Source organism: Artemia sp. Qi Xiang Cuo, chromosome 19 (genome assembly GCF_049724085.1).
Source record: "Artemia sp. Qi Xiang Cuo chromosome 19, ASM4972408v1, whole genome shotgun sequence".
Classification (NCBI taxonomy): domain Eukaryota; kingdom Metazoa; phylum Arthropoda; class Branchiopoda; order Anostraca; family Artemiidae; genus Artemia; species Artemia sp. Qi Xiang Cuo.
In genome coordinates, this window is record NC_142812.1 from 22,779,692 (window position 1) to 22,807,541 (window position 27,850).

The window sequence follows — 27,850 nt, forward strand, 5'->3', positions numbered from 1 at the left end:
TTTGATTATGTCGTTGGCAGGCCGTCTGGGGTTTACCCGGGACAGGTAAAGCTAGGACGGCTGTCAATTACACTTTCCCTTCTATGGCTGAATTTGTAATATATTTTTTTTCATAATTTGGGAAATACTATATTCTGGTCAGCAGAAATATGGGTACTCTAGTTTAACGAGTTTGCGCTCGATTCATTAGGCTATTCGCTATATCTTATCGCTAAACGCTATATCCTATAAGGTGCACCCACTTTGCTATATTAAACTTGTAAAAAAAAACTTTTAACGAGAAAGGAATTTTTTACCTCCTTTTTTTAGTTCAATTAGTCCCCATTATTGATATTTCTTAGTTTTCTGTATCCTCTGGTAATGGTTGTGTTTTGGGCGTTCCTTGTGGTGCCGAGACCTCTGAGGAGTCTTGGCCAGTTGCATCATTTACTTGGGTGCTGGGGTATTGGGTCCTCATAATTTTATTATTGTCCGTTGGAGGATTTTGTTGAATAGACTCCATTTGGGGTTTTATATGATGATGGGTGGCTTGATTTGGAATTGTGAAGCACAAAGGTTGTGATGGCCCTTCATTGTAATTGTTAGCAAGAATATTCTCCAAATGGGGGTTTAGTGGTAGATCAACTTTAACTGTGAAGTAGGTTTCCACCATTTTCACCAAGTTTGAGCAGAATTCTTTTTGCTTTTGTAATTGTTTGTTAATTTCAGCTCTATTTTCCTTTAATTATTTTTCTAAGCTCTGCTTTTGTAGTTTGATTATTTCTTTCTGTGCTTTTAAGTGGTCGTATTTATGCTGTAGGCTTAGGAGCTTTACTCAATCAGGTGCCAGTGCTTCTTGTACTGCTATTGTTCCAGATAAAAACTGTACTGTTTCTATCTTCTTGGACTTTTTTTTACCAATTTCTTGCATTTTATTATATAATGCTTGTAATTTTTAGAGTTGGTGGGGGTAATTATATCCCTTAGCTAGCGTGGTGTCGCTTATTGATTCCATTTCGTTCTGGATTTTGACGGTCTGTTCCTTAATTTCCATAAACTCAGTCTCCATTAACTTATCCATTTCCTTAGTCACTATAAACTCATTTATTTTCTTGTTGATTGTTTCTTTGGAAGCTTTAACTTCACTAAGAGATCTAAATATGGCTTCTATCATATTCTCGATTTTCAGTTTTTCTGTTGCCAATTGTGCCGAGGTGTCTAGGAGCTTCGATCGAATAAGGAATAGTTGGTCCATGGTCGTTCCGTCTGTAACGGGGTGGCTAGGTATTATTTTTTCTTGGAGGATGGGTTGAACAATTCTCGTTTTGCTTCTGTCTTCAGGGTTTTTTATCACGCCGAGACTCAGTTTATCTGGAAAATTTAGCTATTAATTTCCTTCGACCTTTTGCGGATAGCTGTCATTGAAGTTTCGGGTCCACACATATTCGTTTAAAAAAAATTTTGCGTATTAACTTGCTCAATTCGTCTTAGTATTATTTTCTGTTTTTTTGGGGTACTTGATCCCTAGACATATTTCCATTTATCTGGTTTTTTACTTACTCTGCCAGATTTCGTGGTGACTTCCTGTTCACTTTCTGGTGTTTTATTCTTTTTTGACTTTCCCATAGAGATTAGGTCAAATTTCTTGTACTGTTTCAATAAGAATTTTTGACCTTTTAATTTAGCCTGTTTTGCATGTGTGGTAGCTGAAGTTGGTTTTCGTTTTTGTGTGTCTTGGGGTTCATCGGGAGCTGATTCATCGTCGGATTCAGTAGAACTAGTTCCTGAGGATTCATCATTAGGGCTTTCTGGGGTGGTCCTTTTCAATTTTGGAGTATCACCTGCCCTTGCTTCATATATCTCGTCTCCTCTCGAGGTAGAGGGTTTATTTTCCATTTCCTCGGGCTGAACTCCTGTTTCGGGGGAGTTAAAAGATTCTTGGGAACTCTGGGAGGATTTGAATGTTTGTGGAGAGTGTCTCCATTGTTTGAATGCCATATCCTCTAGGGGGTGGGGTATTTTTTTGTAACAAGGTCTGTTGCCAGGAGGCTGATTCCCTGGGTTTGACTTTGGATACTGTTATGCGGTGGTATTGTCCTAGATTTTCATCTTCAGGGTATTCCTGGGTTCAAGGCAAGGTACTTTGCCTTGTTTTTATCGGGTAATTGATAATGTCCATAGCTTCTCTCAAACTTTTTATTTTTTTTGTATCCCTGGGTGGAGTATTCTTCATTTTTGCACTTGGGGTTTCCATAGCTCTGTTTAATTCATCCTGTAATGATAGGGGTCTTTCTATCGGGGTTGCTGGGGAAACCATGTCATAAGGAAATCTTTTGGGGGGACACGGGGTCGAAATTCTATCGGGGAAAAATTGGGTTTTTGGGGACGGCGTATTATCTAACTCTTCCGAGCTTTCTGATGATGAACTCTTTGTGCCTTTTGGTGTTCTTATCGGTATACGTATTAAGGATTTTCTTTTAGGGATGACTAGATTTTTCATGGCTAAAAATTCTTCAAAGTTTTCCTCGTCGCTATGATTCTCGAAGTAGTTTTGTTTGAAATTGAAAGGTTTTAACTCAGCTAGCCTTGACCTAGGGAATTCATTTTCCGCGTTTGATGAATCAGTTGATGAGGGTTCGGGTGCCCAACTGGCTGGGTACTTGGCCCTTTTTATACGGCTTACATGTGCCTTATATGCTCTTCCGTTGCCAGAGTTTATCATTTTAAAAGTAAAATTATTGTCATATTTCTTGATTATTCTGTAAGGTCCCGAATATTTATTGGAAAGTTTTTTGCCTTCCGCCTTGGCCTCATTTTTTAGATATACACAATCTCCTACTTTAAAATTTATGTTCCCTTTGACTTTGGAATCGTTTCTCATTTCTTGGTTTATCTTACATTTTTCTAACTCTCGTATAACTTTCTTATAGGTTGTCCTCATCCTATTTATAAAATCTTGCTTGTAGTCCTCTGCATTGTTGTAATATTGTCTGGATTCTATAATTTCCTGATAAGGTATTTTAAAATTGCTTCCGAATAAAAGAAAAAATGGACTTTCTTTAGTTGTTTCTGAATAGGCAGTATTAATTACATTGGTTAAATAAGGTAGATATTGATCCCAATCGTTTCGGTTGTCTTTTGTATAAATACTCAAGACATTGGAAAATATTTTGTGCCGGTTTTAAATTTTTCTATTAGCTTGAGGATGGCAGGGAGAGGCTAATAATTTTTCAATTTTAAGAAAGCTCGTTAAATCTGTTGTTACTCTAGAAACGAAGTTGCTTCGATTATCACAACTAACTTTGTTAGGGATGCCAAATTTGAAAACTATTTTTGCTACCGCTTTACTTGTAGCGTATGCGCCTTGATTTTTCAATGCTTTGGCAAAAGTGAAGCCGGTAAAGTGGTCTATAACTGAAAGAACGCAAGTATGACCTCTGTTGGAAACAGGTAATCCTCCGCTGGTTCCATATAAATCGAATGAAACGATATCAAACGGAAACCTTGCTACTGGCACTCTTCCTATTGAGGGATTAGGATACGTTTGGGGATTTTTTCTTAAGTTACACGCTTCGCATGTACTTATGGAATCCTTAAGTTTTGTTAACGCCGACGGTACATAAAAATGTTGTTTTAACTTGTGAAAGGTTTTAGTTATTCCTAAGTGTTCACCTATATCAGAATGGAAATATTCAAAGGCAGGTATTATTAAGTTTTGGGGTAGCACAGGTATTACTGAGGTTTGGTTTCAATTTGTATCACCTGTTACTATCCTGCAAAGGATTTCTTCGTCCAGGTCATAATAAAAATTGTCTATTTCCCTTTTCAGGGCTTTGAACTTATCAGGGAGATTATCAGAATTTACAAAGTAATTAATGAGAGTCAAACACATTTCATCCTTAACTTGGTTTCTTTTAATGTTAGCCTGCGATAACGGGCTATGGGTAATTTCGTTTTCTTCTATTTGGAATTTAGGTTTATTCTTCTTATGTTTTCGTTTACTGGAATTAATGGCATTTATTTGTTTATTTTCATTGTCTGAGGAGTTATTTTCGGGGTATCTAGTCAAGTAATCACAGGGGGCATTTCGTTTACTGGTCAAGTGTTCAAATTCGTAATCCAGATCTTGGATTTTCATTATCCATCTAGCTAAGATTCCAGTTGGATTTTTGAATGTACTTAGGTACTGCAAGCTTTTATGGTCCGAATGTAGCTTAGACTTTCGACCCACTAAATAGTGTCTAAATTTGTCTAAATGGTAAATTATAGATAGTAACTCCAATTGTGTTGCAGAATAACTGCATTTGACTTTCGACAGGGTTCTACTCGAATAACATATTACTTTCTTTATATACTGAGGGGGTTTTTGTAAAGGATCGGGGTAGTTTTCTACAGTGATTAATTGGGAAAGGATTGCGCCGATGCCCACCGCTGAGGCGTCAGTGGTGACTACAAATTGTCCTTTTTCAAAGTCTGGTAGCGACAATACTGATTCAGAAGTAAGTGCTTTCTTGAGAGTATCTAACGAAGTTTGAGCTTCATTCGACCAGGTGATATTTTGGTGGGTTACTTTAGTCAGGTCCGTTAAGGGTTTTGCAATTTGGGCGTAGTTGCGTATGAATTTTCTGAAATAACTTGTTAAACCAATAATGGCTCTCAATTGTTTTATAGTTTCTGGCGGTTTGAGATTCTCTACGCATTTTATCTTTTCAGGGTCCGGTGATATTTGACCTTGGGTCACTATCATTCCTAAGAATTTTATTTCGGGTTGAAGTAAATTTACTTTTTCAGGTCTACATTTTAGATTACCTTCTCTGAATTTTTCGAAAACCTTAGTTAATGTGCTTAAATGGTCCTCTGGGGTTTCTCCTACACAGATCAAATCATCCACAAAATGGATGATATTGTGTATACCTCGTTATAAGTGTAACATAGGTCTACATAGTGCACTTGAACTAGTTTTGAGTCCGAAGGGTACTCTTAAATACTCATAAGAACCACATTCAGTCGTCGAGAAGGCCGTTTTATAGACGTCATTGTCTGCTATCTTAACATGATGATAACCTTGTGTGAGGTCTAGAGATGTAAAAATTTTATTTTTGGTTGAGATGGAGTCTAGGATTTCATATATTCTGGGCAGGGGAAATTTGTCACTAACTACCTGCTTATTTAAGGCTCTATAGTCTACTACAAGCCTAAGGTCCTTGTTCTTTTTTGGCACTAGTATAACAGGGGCCGAATACGGGCTTAAACTTGGGCGTATAATATTGTTTCTTTCTAATTTGCGGATTTTTTTTTCTAACCAATCTTTGTAGGGATGAGGGATGCGATAGGGCTGTTTAGCTACAGGCAACCCTGTAGTTTGGATAGAATGTTCATAGAACGGTATCAATCCAATGTCTTCTTCACATGTGGAAAATATATCTCTAAAATTCCAGAGCAATTCACATAATTCTTCTTTTAATTGCGTATCTTGGATATGGTCTAATATAAATTTTTCCAAAAATTGGGGTCTTGTTATTGGGTACCTATTCTTTGGATTGCTAACACCAATGCTATTAACTAATCTTTTTTGGAGTTTTTCCATTTGTTGAGCTCGTGCTCAGAAACCACTTGTATTTCAACGAGGCATGTTCCCTTTTTTAATGTAATCGTATCATTTTCATGTGTATTAGTCAACCAAATAAATCTTTTCTCTTTTCATATAAAATGATCTGTTCCTCCGAAAATAGATTTTCGGGATTTTTCCACACGGGGATGCGAACCAAATTTCGGAATTGTCGTTTAAGGGGTGACCATTTGTCAGATATGAACTCTTTGCATTGTTTTGGGGGGAATTTTTGTTTTACGCATCGCGAATCCATAATATTTTTCTTCCGAGTCATTTTCTATTAAATTAAGATTGGCGCTTGGTTGCGTCAAATCTTCTGCTTGTGGGGTTGGCTGTAAGGGGGCAGCACTGAGATTTATTATCTCGTTCCATAATTCTGCTATTTTCTTTATTTCTGTTTGCTTATACTCCTGCATTTTCCCTATCTTTGCTTTTATTGAATCGATCCATTTACTGCTTGGGTTTCTCGTACAGGACAAGAAATGGGAATAAAAAGACTTTATTCTATTCACTGTTGCTTCACATTTCTCCACGCGTTGGGGAATAGGATCGTATGGATACACGAGTCTTTGATTTGCTATATCTAATAACACTTTATTAGATTTAAAAAAATTAGCACCTATTATAGCCTCATATAGAAAATTCTTGCATATTATGAAATTTGTAGGAAAGATCCTATTGTCTTTTGTCACATCTAGGCGTATGGAGCCTATTGCTTCCAGTCTATGTCCTGTAACGCTAGTTAAACTGGTAATATTAAAATTTTTCCGTCGCTTAATATATACTGGTATTCTATTAAATACATTCGAGTTTATTATGTTAACTGATGCACTTAACGCTTTGGAATTAATACTTGCAACACCAAAATTATTTATTATAGGTAATATGTCATTATCATCACTTAAAGAAGGTACAATTACTGGAAGGGACCTATAAAAAATACTGGCCTCCAGGGTCACGGTTAATTTTCTTGGGGGCCTAATTTGTTTCCCTGTGCACTCATTTGATAGGTTGGCGTTTGACATTGGGGCTCGGTGGGAATTTCCCTAGCAAGTTGATTGACGTTTGATTGTCTTGGTTGCCACGTATTGTTACGTGGGTTAGAATTTCTTGTGCCGACGGCTCGCGGCATTTGTTCATTTTGCATTGACGAGAAGTTTCTTTCATTTCCCGATGGGAAGAAATATCTTCTGTCACTGCTCGTATTCCTGTTAAATCTAGTCGGAAACACTGTCCGTGAATTGAATTGGTACATGTTTTGTCGCGTATTTGGGTTGGGGAACCGAGAGTTATTTTGTCGGTTGGGGGAAGGATTTGAATACGCAAATCCTTGTTGGTAGGGGTTGCGGAACTATGAGAGGCGTGGGGGGTTATTTCTGTGACTTCCTGACCCATTGGCATTTAAGTTTGTTCTCCCGAACAAACCGTTATTAAAACTGGGGGTTGCTGGTGTATAGTTGTTTCTAGTACGGCATTCCCTGGCAATATGTCGTTGTTTATTACATGTATTGCATATAATTGGGGGGTTGTTTACGTAGTTTGCCGTATTCGTGGGTACGAAACGTACTATTCTTTGCCTGGTAGGGGTTGAGGACTTATTTTGGTTCGGTTTTGGTGAATTATCTCTTGAGAAAAGTGCGGGTGAAATTCCTCGTGATCTTCCAGGAGTTGATTCTCCTACATTATTTATTCTTGACTTATTGTGATTTGCCACAATTGAGTCAATTTCAATCATTCTCTCTACTTCCTGAACTGCAAGCTCTAATGTTTGAATATTTTTTGATATTAACATTCGGTACAGTTTGGGGCTTAATCCTTGCAAGAAAGCATTTAGTACAATTTTATCATATAAAGGACCAGATTCCTTCCCATATTTAGCTTCAATGGATACCATTACTTTATGTAGGTATTCCCTAACATTTTGGGTTTCGTCGAAACATACAGTTCCGTGCTTTAATTTGTGTGTTGAACTGGTTTCAACAAATCTTTCTCGAAACGCTTTTATCAATTTTCAATTTTGTATAATAAATCAGATTTTTCTTCAACTGAATAAAGTTTTACATTGTAATTACGGCGGAATACATAGTTCTATTTTGTATTTCGAGTGACCGTTTTTTCTATAATAATTTCTACCATCTCTTGACCGTTTGGAAATTCAAACTCAAGATTTAAATTACATTGTTGGTCGTCTGTCATGTACAATTGGTCACGCTGATTATTTATTGCTGTTACATTTTTCGTGGGAAAGGTTTTTTCATAGAATTACAATTGTGATACAATTGTTTCGCTACTTTTTAAATTTGACAATTAAGTGTTACTTGATCTGTGGGTTATTTGAATTTTTGGGTTCGTATTTTGGGCGATTTTATTTTACTTGGAAAATTTCGGGGTCTTGAAAATTGATTCCATTACATGTCTCCCCTAAAACCGCCTCTGGTTACCCCTAATCCCTCCATTCTTTATGCTAAATTTGAACATGTCTTATTGAGAGGAGGGTCAATTTCTACATTATTTTGCAACTTTAGCGTAACGAGGGGCTTACCCTGAAATATAGCATAATTTTATTTGTTCCTAGTTTCAACGTTGCTATTTATTTTCATTAAGAAAAACTTTTTACTTTCAATTTAATTTCTGCCCTTTCTTAAATCAGATTCAGGATTATTCTAACAGTGGTGGACTCCGCCGCGGTGGACTATTCTAAAAGCGGCTTCACTTCATCTTCACTCTTTAATTAAGGTTGAGATTTACATAGGTGTGCTTCTGAAATAGTAATGAACTGTATAAAATTACAGCTCCTAAAAATTTTGAAGTTAGGGCTGTTCTACAAATACTACTTCTGACATCTCTTTCCAGCACCAGGCCACTTGAGGTTGACGCAACTAAGCTCACTCCTCCTCTGTCTCAATTATTTCAAAGATTCACTCCCTGTTTCCTCCCTAATATGCCAATTTGATTTAAATTCTTTCTTAGTACATCTTCCCAACCATGGGAAGACGATTTAGTTTTCTCTTGGCTACATATGGATGACCAAAAAGTCCAGTTTTTGGCAACCTTAGTATCCGTAAAGATGGCCTAGCCATTTCAACCTCTTTCATTATGGCCCTAGTGCCAAAAATGATTTCTTGTGTCACGACATCTAGGTTTTAATGGAATAAATGAAGCTTTGCGTAGTATTAGATAAATCGTGTTCCTGGGGATAACTCCAACCTTCAGCCTTTTATGCATTTAAGCATATGAATTTTATTTAGCACTCAAAATATTTCTGTTCTTAAAGGAGAGCTGTCGTTCTCTCATCATCTATGTGCCATGTATAGTCAAAATATATTCCTCCAAATGAATAAGGTTCAGGGAGCAAATTTGCCCCCTCATTCATCTGAAAGATCCTTCGTGAAAAGCTTGAAAATTTGAGCCTCAAAATGCTTTAAATATCTCAAAAATAAATTAGGTCCCCCATTGATATCAAAATATCCACTAACCTTCTGACTAGTATCTGGTGTTATGATATATTCTATAGGATCTGTAATATAGGCTACTGTTATGCCGACAGCAATGCTGCATAAACGGTCTATATTAAACGGCACTAACCCTTTTCCCTTCGTATGGTTTGTCTACATGTCTTAAGACAAATACCCCACCGTACGGGAGTTTGCTCCCAAAACTCAAAGGCTCGTGCAATTTTCACAACATTACATTTTGGTTCTAATCAGGGCCTAGTTGTTGTCTTACAGGACAAAATGGTAGAGATCAGTGCCTTGCTGTGTCACAATATTTTATGTTACTTGATACCAGCTCAACAGCTTTAAATTTCCGTTTGAATGCTCCCGCACTCAGTATTGTGCGTTTGCTCTTTTGCTGGGATTACCCCTGGTAGAAGAAATAGGAAAGTAGGCACATAGTGACCATCCATCTCAGGAAAAATGCAGGATTTTGTAATTTTAGATATTACAGCTTGAAACCTCAGATATTTATTTCCCAGACATGCTGAACTAGATGGTGCCATCTTCTTCAAGATATTCCTTCCCCTTTTTATTGGTGTTTCCCTCTTCCCAAAGGTATGTAAACTTTCGTATTTAGATTTCCAGCGTCTATTGAAAAAGATCACTCCATACTTATTATCCATAGCGAAGGGTGTATCCAGAATTTTTGTTTGGAGGGGGAGGGGATTACAACGAAAAACTTTAAAAAGCGCAACAAGATTTTTTATACACATTTTGTTACGTTTTTATGAGTCGGAATTTTTTTTTGGGGGGGGGAGGGGGGGGAGCCATTAGTGGTGGTGACCATACCTTCTACCCTCCCCCCTGGATACGCTCTTGTCCATAACCACAAGTTTTTATCACTCTCCTGTTATATAGCTTAATTTATACAGGAGGGATATATATATGTATGTATCTCTCATCCTTCTTCTGATCATAAGACTGAATGTTAGCAGAACTAATTCTGACAAAAGTCGATCAAGATGCACGCTACTTGAAACATGACATAACACGTGCTAAAGCACTTGTGAGCATAAAAAGATAATTGATATGAAAAATATTTCTGCCTAATAGTGTGTATGTCTTGATAAGGGGAATACTCAAGAATGATGATTCCCTGTTGCCTATTTCCATACCGTTCCTAATCTAAGCTGTATCATTCCCTGTAGGCCGGAAACATAATTGTCGAGGCATAAATACATATGCAATCTCAGAGATTTTTACTATTGCTTTCACATTAGCTATGGTATATTTCCGTTCTTTTCCCATGACGGTGCTAGAACAAATTTCTAGATTGTGACTATAATTGTCTTCTGCAGCAAAGATCATGGGTAACATATAAGAGTAGGAACTAGGACTAGTGTCTAGTCCTAGGACTAGTGTCGACAAAAAATCCCTAGTCCCATCAAGCGTTGGGTTTTTCCTGGCTAAGCTGTGAATTTTTTTCAGAAACTGAAACCATACATTTACTACTAAACTAATTTTGCCAATTAAACTAATTTTACGATATTATTATTTTCAAGAATGGAATTTTTCCCCCGTAATTTCCCAATAACAAGTACAATATGCAAACAGTGAGCAAACTGCATAACTTACAGCTCTTCCCTCAGGGATTATGAGGGTTCACGCGATCCCCGAAGGTAAATTTATTGGTATTTTCAACAATGCTGAATAAAATAGCTATCCCAAAATTTTGATCAGACGTCTTTGGGGGAAAAGCGTGTGCGTGGGAGGGGGGGGGGGGTCGTGGGGTGGTATGTAAAGGGCACTAGAACGTTTGATTTCTGTACAAACGTGCCATCTCCCGATCTGTTGGGACCATTGGTTTGAGACGATTACCCCTGAAAAAAAAAATCATACTTGATTTTCATTAAGATCACTTGACTTTTTGGGTGTTCCCCCCCCCTCTTCGAACATCAGGCAAATTTTCCTAGCCTCATAGCTTTGGATGGGTAGTAGTAAACTTAATGCATTTTACATACTTGGAATCAGCATAAAAGTCAAATATTTTTATTGTATCTCTTGTTATCCAATTACTGTTTTTTTTAGGATTTTCATTACTATTGGGCCGAGTCGCTCCTTACCACAGTTGATTACCATGAACTGTTTGATTCTGAGCTTGTAACTTACAGCTTAGGGCATCGTCAATATATACTTATTGGATGGATATATTTTTTTTATTGCTATTTACAGTCTGTCGCTCTAAGAGGTAAAAAGGAATGTTTCTATAAATCTAGTCATTTCGAAAAAAAGATATAAATCTCCTTGTTTTCTCGGATAAGGAGCTAGTAATTTATGTTATAACTATATACTTCGTCAAATTTTTAGGCTGTCAAAATAAAAACGTAAGAAAATGCAATAATATATTTTTCAAGTGCTCAAAGCTGACTATCATAATTTTTACCCAGCATTACTCTTCCCATTTTTAAGCGCACTTTTAAATTTTCTGTTACTATGGACTAGAGTTCTTTCTTTACCAGGTTACGGTGAATGCCACAACCTTGATGCAAAGAAAGTACGATTGCGCGTTTTTCTGCAATGATTCCAGCAGTGATTCCAGCGTTTTTGGGCTGAATCATTTTCCGATAATTTTCAAATATAAAAGCCTAAAATTTTGGTTTCACTTTTCTGTATTTTTTTTTTTAATTTTCTAAGAAAGTTAGTCAAGTTTTCTGTTTGATATTTAATAAGAACATCGCAGATGAAATTGAATTTTTTTTTTATTGACTCGACCAAAATGCTGCTTGGGGGAAAATGCTGCTCTAGAATTCTTATATTATTGTTTCTAATGATTAAATCTTTTATTCTCATTAACATTCTCTCATTAACAATTTTACTTTCTAGACATGATTAAAAAAAAGGAGGAAAGGGGGGAGGCGATAGGCACATAGCTGTGTCCTATCCGTGTATTTAAACACGGGCTTTAAAGATTGTTTTCATATCTACAGAGAAAAAACAGTATGAAAAGCCAAAAGTTTCCGTTATACTTTTATTTCCTCAAGGAGGGTTTCTAGTGTGAATACTTTTCTTCTCTTTACCAGCTAAATATCTTTTCAACCATTCTACATCTTTCATATGTCTGAAACAATTTCCTGTTTCTTATCTGCTTCTCTTCATTTTCAAGTATCTGGTGGGAAGATTGTTTCTTTTTTTCCACCAATTTCGCGGAACAGTTCTGCTTGGGTGACAAAATTTTTCCTACATTCTGTTATTGCCTCGATAATCACCTATTTCTTTGTAGTAATAGAAACTTCCACAAAGATCCGCCCACTGAAGCTTTGGAATTCTAGGAGAAATCTGATTGGGAACGTTATTAGAGAGCGGCGGCGCGTTTTACATCTAGAAAGCTTATTTCTCAAGACATCCTCCCTTATTGTAAATTCAGATTTTAAAGGGTGAACAGCTAAAGAAATTTTTATTGTTTGATTTGCAGACACTGAAGGTAAGAACTAACGAGAATTATCTTTAAAAACAGAAGTTATTTCGGCCGTCGCATTCCTACAATAAACAACTTTCGCAATTGATGTTTGAACTTACGATTTTAAGCAGAAATGAGGGTAAACATTAGATTTCGGACTCAGATAAGAAAGAGACACAAAACGACTTCGCAGATTTACCCATGATACAGTCGGAGGCAGAAACATATATAACCAAATTTAACTTAAAATCAGTTTTTGGAGGGTATAGGGTTTAGTTTTGAGAACCAAAAAACTTTTTTATCGTATTCTCTCAATTTTATTTTGTTTGTTAACTTTTTCATCATAAGAACATTAAAAAGTTAATCGGCCATATTTCCAAACATCACTTACAAACACTTTGAAATTAGTAAGAAAATTAACAGTCTTTCGAAAACACACAGTAGTAACAGGCGCGTCAATTGGGGGGGACAGAGGATATTCAATACGTTTCTAGATTAAGAAGGGCAGTCAAGGAGTCAATCTCTACATGTTCCAAAACAAAAACCCATACTTTGCAATAGTCAGAGATTCCTAATGATAAAATGCGGATTAAATAAGTATTGCAGTTAGTCTAAATTATATATTGCTTTGTTAAGTCATACGTTTTTTAAAGTTACAGTTGCCACGGCAATACAGCCCAAATAATGAGGTCAAATCCCCTTAATTGTTTCCCATGTGAATAAAATTGTGTCCATTTAAATTGACAATAATTGTCACAAAAAGTTCTTGAAAAATGTCCTCCCGTGATTTTGTGCAAAACAGGAATATCACTTTTTCTGTATCTAGTATTAATAGCTTATATTAGAAATTTCAAGCATCCAATGGATCGTAATGTAAATCCTATGGAATAGTGGTGGACCTAGTCTACCTCTTGAAAACCAAATGGAAAACTCTTCACGTTTTAAGGTAAAGTTTCATAGAGTCTTTTTATATGAAAAAAGAAAACAAAAACCAAAAAGAAAACAAAAAAACTAATTCCTTCGCCATCAACTCGCACGATGAAGCAAACTATCTCCCGACAACACTTTCCCCGTTCAGTATAAAGAATATAATTTCCTTATGGGGCTGAAAACAAGGTTAAAAAAAAACACTAATGGCCATTATGTGGTCCAATTAATCTCCAAATGAGTTGTTTCACAAAATATTTTTTCCGTTGCAGCTATGAAGCAGATTTTTGATAATTTTGCCATAGAAATCAAGACTTTTTCAATGTTCTGACTCAGTTATGAACAACGGGTTACTAGTCTTGATTTAATCTTCAAGAGTTATGACTCTGGTGCCTGGAAAGAGGAAGCTAAAGCAACAATGGAAGCGAATTTCAAATGTAGCTTCACCCAAATTCGGTAATCACAGTCCAACATTAAATCTTAGCGTCTTTTCAGTGCCTCTAACGAATAATAGTGTCTTAGTGCAATAATCTGTCGTCGACATTAAGCGTCAAATGTGGCTTAAAAAACCAGTTAAACATAATTGTATCAATGTCAGGCCGGTGTGACAGAAAATCACTAAATCAACCAAACAAATCACTAAAATCTAGCGTTTCACGAGGTAACTCCCTGGTGTGAAGGCTAGTACTATCTGAAATAGCGTTTTACCTGAAATAAATAAAAAAAACAAGTTTTTTTAACTGAAAGTAAGGAGCGACATTAAAACTTAAAACGAACAGAAATTATTCCGTATATGAAAGGGGCTGTCCCCTCCTCAACGCCTTGCTCTTTACGCTAAAGTTACTTTACGAGAAAGTCAAACTTTAGCGTAAAGAGCAAGGCGTTGAGGAGGGGACCCTCCTCAACACCTTGCTCTTTACGCTAAAGTTACTTTACGAGAAAGTCAAACTTTAGCGTAAAGAGCAAGGTGTTGAGGAGGGGACAGCCCCTTTCATATACGGAATAATTTCTGTTCGTTTTAAGTTTTAATGTCGCTCCTTACTTTCAGTTAAAAAAACTTGTTTTTTTTATTTATTTCAGGTAAAACGCTATTTCAGATAGTACTAGCCTTCACACCTCTTATCCTCTACTCTTTTTTTAGAATAAATTTGTCAATTTGGTTAATTATTGGCACCTTTATCACATTAAAATGTGATAAAGGGGCCCCCCCCCCGTCCAAGATTTTCCTCTAGATCCACCCCTGGTGGTCCTGTAAGCTTCTTAACCACATAGAAGTTAAAACACGGGAGTAAAGGCAAGAAAAAAATATCACTACAGTTGACCAAGATCCTAGTTGGTGGGTATAGAGTCAGAGGCAAACATCTTAAGGCTAGTCTATACGTTTTTTGCGGGGGGGGACAGTTGCCCCCCAAAAATGTGAAGAAACAAATTATTATATATAAAAAATTATATCAAATTATATATATTGTATATCAAGAATTTATTTAAATTATTATATATTATAAAAAGTATTATATATACCCCTTGACTATCAAGATGTGGAACACTCTTAACCCCCCCCCCCAATGAAAATTTTGGAGATTCGTCCCTGGCTGGGACAGCACCTTCTAGTAAGTGGCACCATTATTTTTGTTATCTACAACTAAATGCTTATTTCGTGGAATAATTGATGTTCACCTGCCCCCTGGATCTACCAGGATATTTTTCTGCAAGTCCAGCAGCTTTGTTTTTCTTTTTTTCTAGCGTTTTAGTGACTTGGGTGTGGAAAATCACTCAACAACTATTAGTGACTTTATAATCCTATTAAAGAAAAAACGTCTTAGTTGCAATAGTGAGTAGTGACTAAGCAGCCCGAGGAGTTCTGGCCTCTCTTGTGCCCTGGGCAAAATCTTGATTAGCACCCCATCCCCTGTCTTCTAAAGATTTTCAAGCCAAATTGTTGCAAAATTTTCATTTATTGACAAAATTTTTCATTTATTTCTGACTTTTCTTACTTTAGCCTATACAAAATTATTAATTATCTCGCCATCCTGTAAAATAAGAACAGGTTTGAATACAAATTATCACAAAAAAAAACATTAAAGCTAACCAAATTCGATCTACCTACCTTTATTTTCAAGGATTGGTGATAAAAATTTCAGATTAAATTTGCTTATACTTACCGTAACGCCTCCCTCTACTTTATCTTAATAAAAATGAAATTTCAACAAAATGATTATAACTGTTAGATTATTTATTCGAAATTTTGCGCCCCTGAAATTTCTGCACCCAGGAGAAGTGCCTCCTCTGCCAACCTAAATCTACCTCTGCAAAGCAAGAGCCACAATTTGTCTAAATTAGATGTTTCAAAATGGATATCAAAAGGGATTTTTTATGTTTAATACGTGAGAAAATTATACGATTTTTTTTGTTTTTTACACACTTTACCACATTCGGGTCAGAAGGATATCACCACTTTTTCATGAGGCTGGTGCCGCAAAGCTGGGCAAATCAAATGGTAGTATTGTGTTAAAAAGCTTGAAATTTCCTTGAATACTAATTGAATATACATAAAGGTTTGTTTTATATTTTGCACGAGTCAAATTTTGTTAGTACAAAAGGCAACAAATGATAATAAGATTTACGAAAGAACAAAATAAAAAAAAAGTAAAAATTTTTTTTGCCTGCTAGCTGGAAAAATTGAAACTTTGCAAGGTTACAAATTAAAGTGGGGGGCGGTCATGAAAAGAACGCAGTACCACCTATTGATATTAATCACCCGAAGCTTTTATTTCTAGTTATGGAAAATTTTTAGCTGTTTTGTGTAGCATGGATTTTTTCTGGTTCATTTGAGCTAACACAGTTTTAAAAATAACTTTTTGAAGTATTTTTAGGAGTGATTTCAATTTGCAGCAGTAATTAATGCTGAATAGCTTCTTAACAAGTTTCGTTCGAATTGGCCCATACAAACTGTAGTCTTAGAAATTGATATGCAGCAAAACAAAATTTTCAGGAATTTCGAATCAGGAATAGCTCAAACTGTGGCTTCGAAAGTTTTTTTTTTCAATTTCCATTCGACTTTCACGCTTTACTGCTTCCCAGTCTGAGACGGTGACTCGTTACAAGACGGGTAAGTTGCTGTGTTGCATGACGAAAACCTTCAGGAAATTTCAATTCAGGAATAATCCAAATTGTAAGTTGGGAAGGTTTTTGTGTAATTTCCACTCAACTTCCACACTTTACTACTTCCCCGTACGAGATGGAAAATTGCTATAAGATGGGTAAGTTGCTATGCTACATGATTGAAAACTTCAGGAATTTCAAATCAGGAACATCTCATATATTGCCTTCAAGTCGTTTTTCAAGTTCTATTCAACTATTCAACTAACCACCCTTTTCTAAATAAACAGGCTTGAATATTATTTGAAGATAGACTTACATAGTCTTAGCTTTCACGTTGAATAACTTAGCTTGTTGGTCTGGAGTTTTTTTTAGCTCCAGAAGAAGCTTAACAAAGATATTTGAATCTGTCCTTCGCCCTTTTCCTGGTCATGACTGTATTCTCTTGCTTTGATCTAATGGTTTCTGAAGGACACAAGTATTTTATCAAACAGTTCGTGGTATCCAAATGTAAGTAAGGAGCGACTCGGCTCAATAGTAGCCGAAAACCTAAAAAAGGGAATTTGGACATCAATAGATGTATCAAAAGAATCAGCCATGCTGATTCCAAATATATAAGATTAATTCAGCTTAGTGTTACCAATCAAAAGCTTACGAGCCTAAGAAAATTAGCCTGATTTTTGAAGAAGGCCATGGAAGCTTAATGAAAATCACACCATCAGATTCAGCGTATCGGAGGACTCTATTGTAGAATTTTCAAGCTCCCATTTGCAAAACTGTGGAATTTTGTATTTTTTTGCCAGGACAAAGATCACGGATGGGTGTTTGTTTGTTGTTGCCTTTTCCCCCGAGTGTGGTCGTATCAAACCATTGGTCCTAGAATATCGGTAGAGAGCTGATTCTAACCAAAACTAAAAGTTCTTGTGCTCTTTTTAAGGAACCAAAATATTGAAGGGCATCTAGCCGTCCACCATGCCCCTTTTCCCTCAAAGTCATCTGATCAAAATTTTGAGATAGCCATTTTGTTCAGCATATTGGAAAAATCCAATTATTATGTCTTTGGGGATAACATGACCCCATAGCCCCTGGGGATAGGGCTGTAAGTTGGGAAATTTGCCCGTAATTTAGATATAGTACCGTATTTGTTATTGGGAGTATACAGAAATTTTTCAGCAGGAGAAGGGGGAATTTCTGTTACAGAGGGATTTTCTATGGGGAGGGAAGTTTCCGGTGAAAGATCCAGATAAATTTACACTTGTAAATTTGCCAGAATTCCTATACGAAATTCTCTTTATTTGTCTTACTTTCTGTTTACTGACTCAAATTTACAGGTTGAGATGTTCCTGGGAAAATTTTCCGCAGAGTTGGAATAGTTTGAGAATTTTCTTTATGGGGGAAGATCTTCTGCAGGAAAAATTCTGCATGGGAGAATTTTTGCTGGAGCAACTTTTCCACGGGGAAGATTTCCTAGAAAATGCTCCACAAAGGAGGGATTTCCTGGAAAATTTTCCACAAAGGGGGTATGTCCGGTATTATTTTGAAAAACGACCAGAAATCAGTGTTTGTCAAATGAAAGTATGCTAAGGAGAGTTTTGTAGGCAAAATCGTCCACAAGAAATTGTCCAGGGGAAATTTTCAGCGAGGATAGAATTGTCCAGAGGGATTTTGCGCGGAAGGAAATATCCAAAGTGGAATTTTTTGGGGAGCTGAGGGAGTTTTCGAACGAGGGGGAGCCGGATTTCCCGGCATTATTAGAAAAACAATCAGAAATTAAATAAAAAAGAAGTTTTATCATCTGAAAGTAATGAGTAACATTAAAACTTAAAACGAACAGAAATTATTCCACATATGAAGGGGGTTACCCCCTCTATACCTAGCCTACCTCTTTACATTAAAGTTTGACTTTTTGTCCCAATTCTTTAAGAAAGACTCATGAAATTCAAGAGCCAGGGACGTACGCAGGAGGGGGGCCTCCGGGCCCGCCCCCCCCGGAAATCTCAGGATTTTTTTCGTTTTCCCATAATTTTCTGATTTTTCTCACAGAATAATGGGTTTGAAGGATTTGGCCCCCCCCGAAACAAATTGGGCCCCCCGAAACAAATTCTTGTGTACGTGCCTGACAAGAGCCATTTAATTTGAATAAGATAATTTTTTAAAGTACAAAATAACTTTAGCGCGAAGAATGAGGTATTTAGGAGGGGGTAGCCCTCCTTGTATACGGGATAATTTCTTTTAGTACTAAGTTTAAATTTTGATCCTTGGTTTCAGTTGAAAAAACTTGTTATTTTTATTTAATTAATTCAAACACATTTTCCACAAAACAAGATTTTCAATGAAAAGTAAAGAACCCCATTAAGCTATAAATGAGCAGAATTAAGGGCAAATAATCTTCTAAGCGTCAAAATACCAAAAATCACTATCAATAAATAAATAAAACTAAAAAAAAACAATAAATTACAATAAACAGCCGAGTCAAAACGAGCAAAAATGAACACGTTGCTTACAAAAGATGATAGATATAGCAATTTTCTTTCAAAAGAACCCTTAAACATTATTATATGGTGTTTCAGCGCCCCACTAGCGGCGACTGACAAAAGGAGACAAATCACTTCTTCCCATGCGAAAAAGCGATTTTCCTTGTTGATCAAGATAGGAAACTGTAATTCCCCTGTAAGGAGTTTTGGTCTATGGCGATTACAGTGGTGCAGTTTTCTTTTTGATTCGACACAGTCTTCGTGAAGTTTCAGGCTATTTTTAGAAATTCCCATATATTTGCTTACTCTGCCAGCTTTTATCACAAAGATTAATCGAAGTAATACCACTCCTGAATTACCTACAATTGGCGATTCTTCCTCACTTGACATTTTTTTCAGAACACTTTTTTGAATTTTCAGTTATATAGGCTAGATTTCGTTTTTTACTAGGGGGCGGTTAATGCTGCAACTACATTTATTTTAAAGGAACATTCAAATACGTAATATATATATTTATATCCCTAAAGGATGATGTAGCCCCTCAATATAAAATAATTGTATAGATTTTTAGAATCCGTGAAACTTTATCCATTAGTTTCTATTTCGCTGTTTTCTGCTATTATAGAATGTTTAGCTGTTTATACTTTTGCTGTTTCTTACATGTGCAGCGTTACTTTTTAAAGTTCAATTCATAGCCTTTTGATATGTTCAAATTATTTTCATGCAATTTATCATTGATTTGACTAAAATTGCTCCCCTCCCCACGCCAAGAAAATTTTTTGCACGGGTCCCATGTTCCAAATCCGAAATTACATTTTTAACAACTTTGCCGTTATTATCCTACAACACTACTGAATGAAATTACTTCTAGATGCAATTAGAAAGAGGCAAAACCTTAAGAATTTTAAAGCTTTTATCTAAGATCCTAAAATCAACATTACTTTCGAGCCATAACCCCACCATCTGTAATAAAAGCTTTACAAGTTACATCCGTATCATTAACTTCTCAGGGCTATTGCACATGGCCTTTGGACCATCTTTTGTTCTTGCCCCCAAATGAACAAAGCTTTTAGCTCTTCTGCTTTTTTGCGACCCATTTGCCCTATCTGTCACTGTGTTTAATGAGAGCCATTTTTAACAAAACAGCTTTTGTTACTAAAGAAATGACCCTGTATCGCTTGCTTCTAAAGAAGACAATCATTAGTTGAATAAATGACAGCACAGAGATATAAAGAGAGCACAGTGAATGATAAGAACATATTAGAAGGAAATGGAAAGATAAGAGGATAAATATTTCACAACCAAGTCTCGCCATTCTATAAGGAAAGAAAAATCTATGAGAAAAACTAGTAGAGTTAAAGTTAACATTCAACTGTTTTCAATATAAAATAAACTCTTATATAATATTGTAGCCGCACACCCTCTTTCCGTTTTCATTTTGAAAACACGTGCTGCGTTGCCAAATGCTTAGTAATAGAGAGTTTTCCGAAATTACGTTTTAACTTCTTTTTTTTCTGATGCGATTGTTTCACGCAGCTTAAAACGATGATGCTGAGGAGGAGCCGCTTTTTAAATTTTATATTCATATTCGAACTTTTCTTTTAAAAAATAATAATGTAATTATGGTATCTTTTTTTTTAAAAAGCTAATCCTCTCAATTTAAATAAAAACTTTTCTTAAATTTCTCAATGCCGAAAGTAAACTAGACTTCGGTAGCACAGTTTCGGCAATCTCCTTTTGAGTGTCAAAAAAGACACCCTTTTTTGAAAGCATGTTAATTTGTCAACTTAAACAACAGTATATTTGGATACTTCTCTAATATTCCTTTGGTCTTGTAAATTATATAATTTCCTCGCAACGCAAGTATTGAATAATAATATAATGCGCGGCAACTGACCATGGACAAACATTTAGGCATGAGGTGAGGCATGTCTATTGAAATTGAACATATCCTTAGCACTGGTGCTTATAATACTCAAAAATACCTGAAGCTGGTACCTTGCAGTACCTACAACTCTTAAACTCTGTAGGCAGGGTTGTCGAACGCTGTGTTACTAACCCAAACCGAGCACACCTTTTGTCATTTTCCTGACAGCAAAAAGAAAGAAAGTCCAAAAACTATTTACTTACTTGCGCTTGGACCAGGAAACAAGCTGAACGACTACTTTCCCTGACACTAGGACGATGCATACTAGTCAACAATTTTTCTATCCTGAAAGTGGCTGGCAGCGTCGTATCTTTTTCACAAGCGTTTCATGTGGTCTTCGACACACATGGCCAAACCAGAGTAGGCAAAGGCGGTGCAGGGTAGTTCCAACGTCAAGCATCGTCTCACAAATGATCTCGTATGTGATTTGGAAGTTAAAACATGTATTTAGCGTTGCAATCCCTAAACCATTAAGCAACTTATGAAACATTTTATGTGTTGTTTTTTTTTGTGGGGGGGGGCGGGGGGTCATTGCGTCGCAAGTGATTTCTTCTTAAGTTGCTTTCTGGGTGCTGTAAAATTGAAATCCAAAGTTGAAATTTTCTCTTACCTTGTTCAATTGCTAAGATATTCTCTTTTTTCCAAAATTCGTATTGTCCTCTTTTCTTGCTTGGAGAAATAGTTTAAAATTGCAGGTTTTGGCACAAAAATAATGTTAATCCATCTTGGGTTCCTAAGAATGTTTACTTTTCCAAAAAGATTATTCTCAATACCAGTCTAAACCCTAGAATACATATTTTAATTTTCCCCATTTCCCAGTAAAATTCAAGGCTGTATCTAGTGGGGAGGGTGCACTGGGTTTGATCTTCCCGACAATTTTGCTTAACTTGTACAAATGTCGCAAAAATGGATATAATCAAATTTTAATGTGTTTTGTAAAGTATTTTGTACCCCCCCCCCCTCACCCATATGAAAATGCTGGATACGCCGTTAAACATACCACCTTTTGAATAGCGCAGTCGAAATATATCATGTTATCTTTATATTCCTTGGCAAAGTAAATAAATCAAACCTTTTCTTCTACAAAAGACTTATGGAAACTTAAGAGCAAATTTCTATTCTGAAGATCATGGGAGCAGAATAATGGATTAATCACGCTTGTAGACGCTGAAAGGATAGCTGCTTCCAATCCCCGGTCATATTGTCCCATAATGTCAACCTATTTCCTTCCGGTACGTAACCACATGCCCATTCATAACTTACCAATTCATAAATAATCAATTCTCCCTTATTCAAAGGGTGCCGTCAACAAACTTAGTAAACTATGAACTAGCCATAAGCTTTCTATGGGATTAAAAGAATGAAATAATTGACTTCAGCTGAGTGGACTGTGTATATACGCAAGGGGATAAGATGGGTTAAATATGAAATGAACTGATCAAAGGGCCTCTCGGAAAGTAGGAATAAAAAAGAAAAAAACGTAGCATATACTTTTTTTATAAGGACTCGAGAAGCTATATTTTACACCTCTTACACAACACAAAATTGTAGCTCCCCCCCCCCAATGCAAAAGAAAACTCCTTAGGAGTTTCAACTAAATCCCCCGGTCGTGAGACAAAACTGGATATATTTACAAAAATACGCATAAAACTGTTTTTCTTTTAATGAAACTTTCTGATAGCAGGTTACATCAGTAATGAGAAATACTCACTTGGCTTCAGGCTTTTCTTCTGTCTTCGAGCATAAGAAAACAGCTGAATATGACTATGAAAATACTCCAGAAAAATATTGGCTTCAACTGCTACTTCTACATCTTAAAGCGAATAGTGACGAAGACCACACTGCCTTTCCATCACAAACATCATAAACAAGAAGAACAACAGTGAATTCTTTTCGTAATACAGTGGAATTCCAATTTGAATGAATATTCTGGCCCTATGTCCAAGGGGCGTCCTTAGAAAAACATAAACATATAAAAGAAAAAAGACTTACAACACAATATGACCATTAAAACTAAAATGCAAATTTTTTAAAACAGTCCCAGCATCCTTACTTCAGCAAAGCTCAACCAGGACTGATAAATAAAGTGAAGCGAAAACAAGGCAATTCATTGATATGAAAGAAGAATAATTAAAAACACGTTTATATGCTAATCTTGCCTTTTTGCAGCTAACCCTAAAGATCTTTTTGTAACTGGTTCAGTGTTCAGTCAAATATTTTGTAAGATCGTTTTTAATCAAATTTGTGAATTTTTCATTAAATTTGTGCTCTAGAGTCCCTTAACAGAATTTTTTTAAAGACGATGGTATATATATAACAGACATCTTGACGTTTTGTTTAAATACGAGTTTCCCTTTCGTTTTCCTTTTTGGTTGTTGTAAAGCGTTTGTTGTGTTTTCTTTGTTTTTTGCATCACATGTTTTGTTTAGGCTAGTCTTTTTTTTTATAAATGCTTACGGTTGTAAAGCCAAACTATTCAGACTTTTATTATTGTTTTTGCATTAAAAATATCGTTCTTAATTTTCTTTGTCTTATCAAAAAATTAACCTTGTTAATATATTTTAGTTCCAAAGGTTAGTTTATCTTAAAAATTACACAAGACGAAGATTTAGGTTTTAAAAGTTGTTTTCAATTCGAAAAAAAAAATTTGGGGCTGCCACTTCAAGCTCTGTATTATATTGTGTGCGGCCTTTTTGGCCGCTTCTTTGCTGAACAAATGGGCCTTTCAGCAGACAATCTAAATCACTTGACTTTTTACATCTTTCAACAGTGTCAAGATCTGTTAATGTACTGATCGAATCTTAACTTTATAAATCTTCCATAATAAATTCACTGTAAAAGTTCTGTTTATTTCTACAATATAAAAATGAAAATTCATGTTGAGCTCTGAAGCTGATTGAAACCAGATTCCGAGTAGAAAACATACTGCTTTTACAAAAAATGTAATGTAAAGTATTATTATTTATTGTAAACCCGTTCCCATACTATAAAAATGATGGAGCACTACAAAGAAAAGTAACAACAACAACTGTTGTATGAAGTCTATTAATGAGCTTTGAACTGTGTGTTCAAATTAGATGCATCAGTAAATATTTTGCAAAATAGAAGGAAGTGGAACGGATTTTCAATTTATCATTGTGCGTACGAGTCTTCCAGAAGGGTGCAATATAGAGGATGAGGGGGGAGAACTATTTTAGGAAAAGTACCACAAATAATACAAATATTGGATCTATTGGACGTGGATGGTAACACTGCCTTTGAATGACTCAAGTATAACACCATTGTGAAGGCCATAAAAAAAAACTGGACCTTAGATTCACTCCCTTATTGTTGGGTAAGCCAACTTCGTTCATTGATGATTCTTATAACCGGATCTAACTTTCTTAATTTTAAAAAGTGAATGGAACAATTTTTTTTCAGAATGATTATGGATGGAATAAAAACAAAGAATGAAGGAAACGGAGAAGATTCACTGAAGTCAGAAAAGTGTCGCAAACGCAACTTTGACATTGCTTTTTTAACTGATCAAGATCAACCAAAGTCACCAACAATTGAAAAGCGACCAAGTTTATCTTTTGAAACTAATAATAAAAGTGCATTTAAAAAAGTATTGAAAGAACCTTCCCTTGCGACTACTTCGTTTTGTGGAACTGAAAAGCCAGATATGTCGTTGTATTTAAAAAACATTTCATCTCTTTGGTTCCAGCCCCAGGAATCATTTGTGCCGTTCTTCAACCAGTCGCAGCTCTTATCCCGACCATATCAGAGTCTGCTTGGCATTCCTCGTACTCAGCCATCTCTCCCCTTTATTCGTCCCAAATTAAAAGAAGAAGAGGATCCTCTATGCATTGAGGCGCCTCAGCCAGCATTAATGCCAGCAGTCGTGCCATCTGTATTTGGCCCAAGCCTTATATCACCGGCTTTAGCAGCTTTAACCATGACAACGAATCAAAACGTATGTGCGAAGTGTAATCTAAGCTTCAGAATGACCTCTGACCTTGTTTACCACATGAGGTCCCAGCATCGTCCTGAGACTGATCTGGAAAAGCTGCGCCGTGGTGAGAAATTAAAATGCCCAGTTTGCGGAGAGTCTTTTCGAGAGCGACACCATTTAACAAGACATATGACGTCACATTCTGATAAGGAGAAAATTATGCCCCCTAGTTACCAATAGGTGGTACACCATTGGAAGTGTTTGATCTCAAATACTGTGATTCTATGTTAATAGTGTCGAAGCCCCTGTGATTTTAGATTGTTTACATGTTTGTTCTAACGTATTTATTTCATTTATTCAATACAATTATTTGTTTTTAATTGAAAAAAAAATAACAGATTTCTGACTCTGATCAGGGTTGCCAACCTGTTCAAGTTATTAAACGCATTATTTTATCGCAATTTTTCTAGCAAGAGGAAATACCAAGCAGCACGTGTTAAAAAGTAAGAAGTAAAAAACTGTTTTTCAAATAGGTCCCCCCCCACCTCCAGCCCCTACTCTTAGTGCTAGAATTTTATCCCAATACTTCGAGAATGAAAGTTCATTTAGTTATATATCTTTTGAATACTTTTCACTTCAAATTTTAATGAAGCACAATTGGTATTCACGAATCGTGAAAGGCTTAGCTCAAGTGGAGATTAAACTTCTGCGTAAAGAACAGGGGTTTGTGGTGAGGGTGGTATTTTACTCAGTTTTAACTCGTTTTAAATTTTAACATCACTCGGTATTTTCGTTTAAAAAACTAAATTTTATATTCAATATCCTTTCGTTTTATGTAATCAATAATTAATTCAAAAAAATCACACAGATGTAAAGGCTACTCCCTTAAAATTTGTATCGCAAAATATTTGTTGGTTCGTAGATTATGCAAGACATATCTGCAAAACCAGTCAAAATAAATCCACTAGTAATATTCCTTTGTGTTTCAAGAATGCTAAAAACTAGCACTACTGAAAACAGAAAAAAAAATACAGGATTTTCTCTTTAGAGCAAAAAGCCCAAAAGTAGCATGTGAAAACTAAAAGAGTATATATAAGGCTCTCAATAATCTTTCGCTGGTCACGATAATAGGTAAATTTTGGTATAAAATTATTGTAAATTTTGGTATAAATAAAATTATTTAAATTTGATTGAACATTGAAAGTTCTACTTCATTTTTTAAGAGTCAAAGGAGATTGAAGGGCAATTAGACCCCCCCCCCCACGCCCTTATTTTCCAAACCCATCCAAAAAAAAATTTGAGACAACCATTTTGTTAAAAATAGTTCAAAAACCAGATAATAAAAACTCTGGGATGAACCCAGAGTTTTTATTATCTGGTTATTATTATATGGTTCGACCCCTGTGGGGTCGACGCAACCCCCCCGGGTCATGGGGCAGGCGCTGTAAGTTGTGGCCTGAGGGCATATTTGGTTCTTATAGAAGGAACACTCATATAAACTTCAGAGAGGGCTCATTTGATTGAGCATGGAAAGTTCTAGTTCATTGTTTCGGAGTCAAAGAGATTGGAGGGCAACTAGCCCCCCACACCCTTTTTCCCAAACCCATCTGATATAAATTTTGAGATAGCCATTTTGTTAAAAATAGTTCAAACATCAGATAACAAAAGCTCCGGGGTCGACACAACCCCCCAGAGCCCGGGGGCCAGTGTTTTAGTTTATGCCCCGGGAACATATAAGGTATTTATGTAAGAGGAGGTCGTCCCTAATCAAAAACTTATGAACGATATTTCATTCCAAAATTTAAGCAAGCTGATCCATGGCCTTCTTTACATGACTCGAGCCCCCCTCCCCAAAATAAACAACTTGTTAATGATATTTTAATCCAAAAATAATGGCAACTCACCCCTGGCCCTCCATGGCCCGATTCCACCGACAAAAAAACATTTTATTAACAATATTTTATCCCAAAACTTATGTGAGCTGACCCCTGGTCCTCCATGGCCCGATAAAAATCCTTCCCCCAAAAACATTGTCAATGATAAATCAAGGGAACTGACAGTAGGGAGCCAGGTATTACTCCGGGGCGAACACCTCTGCTGCCATTTGCAATCGAGTTTAACGGTACAAGAGCATAGATCTACTAACGGTACGGACAAGATCACGACCGGGACATGTGACATCATCAGACAAGGAAATGATGACAGCTGTCAATCACTGGTTGGAATACTGTGATAAAAAGGTGACATCATCAGAAATTCTGAGGAAATTCATATCAGAAAGTTCAAAATACAGACGGAACAAGATAGCTGATTAACACAACTTCTCCATGAGACAAGATAAATTTGAAAGTAGAAACTGTTCTTGAATTTTTTAATGCTGCGTTTAGTAAAGGTGGTACAAGTTTCTTCGAAATTGCAGGTCAAAGCAGGTTACCGGTCCATTGACTTAGAAAGTTCACTAACTGTTCTTGAATCTTGTAATGCTGCGTTAAACATTCGTTTAATTAAAATTGAAATAATGATGAATTTACAGGTGCTAAATTTATCATTTTATTCTTCTAATAGCAAATGAAATGTTGCTGATTCTGAAGTTGGTCTATCATCCCCATATATAGGACGTTACTATTATTCTCCATGACCACACTGCCTTTTCTATGATGAAAACAATAAAAATTCCAAATAGGGATAGGTGCTTTTATTAGACAGTTAAACGAAAATATAATACAAAGACTCTAAATATTTCGATGACACAGTCGGTCATCATCATCAGTAGAGTTACTAACTTATCAAAATTAAAACAAACTGCTGTTATACTAAACAAAATAATCACTTCCGGGTCAAAGCAAGCTACCGGTCCATTGACTTAAAAAGTTCACTAACTGTTCTTGAATTTTTTTAATACTGCATTGAGTAAAGGTGGTACAAGTTTCTTCGAAATTGCAGTTCAAAGCAGGTTACCGGTACATTGACTTAGAATGTTCACTAACTGTTCTTGAATCTTGTAA

The 27,850-nt window shown here is 36.1% G+C and overlaps 2 protein-coding genes and 1 pseudogene across 3 annotated transcripts in view; 2 read left to right on the plus strand and 1 right to left on the minus strand.

Annotated features, from left to right (window-relative positions):
• LOC148940617 (protein SpAN-like) overlaps positions 1-27,850 on the plus strand; it is a 278,317-nt gene that overhangs the window by 59,210 nt on the left and 191,257 nt on the right. The gene's annotated exons all lie outside the window — the stretch shown is intronic.
• LOC148940618 (uncharacterized) lies at positions 1,504-2,479 on the minus strand (annotated as a pseudogene).
• Positions 12,480-25,945, plus strand: LOC148940619 (uncharacterized). 2 transcript variants are annotated; one of them, XM_089105300.1, is made up of 2 exons: positions 12,480-12,508; positions 24,332-25,945. In XM_089105300.1, exon 2 carries the CDS (start codon positions 24,333-24,335, stop codon positions 25,083-25,085), a length of 753 nt encoding a protein of 250 aa, XP_088961426.1. In that variant the 5' UTR covers positions 12,480-12,508; position 24,332; the 3' UTR covers positions 25,086-25,945. The 2 variants fall into 2 exon arrangements, with proteins under 2 accessions (XP_088961426.1, XP_088961425.1); XM_089105299.1 differs by lacking the exon at positions 12,480-12,508 and adding an exon at positions 13,519-13,867.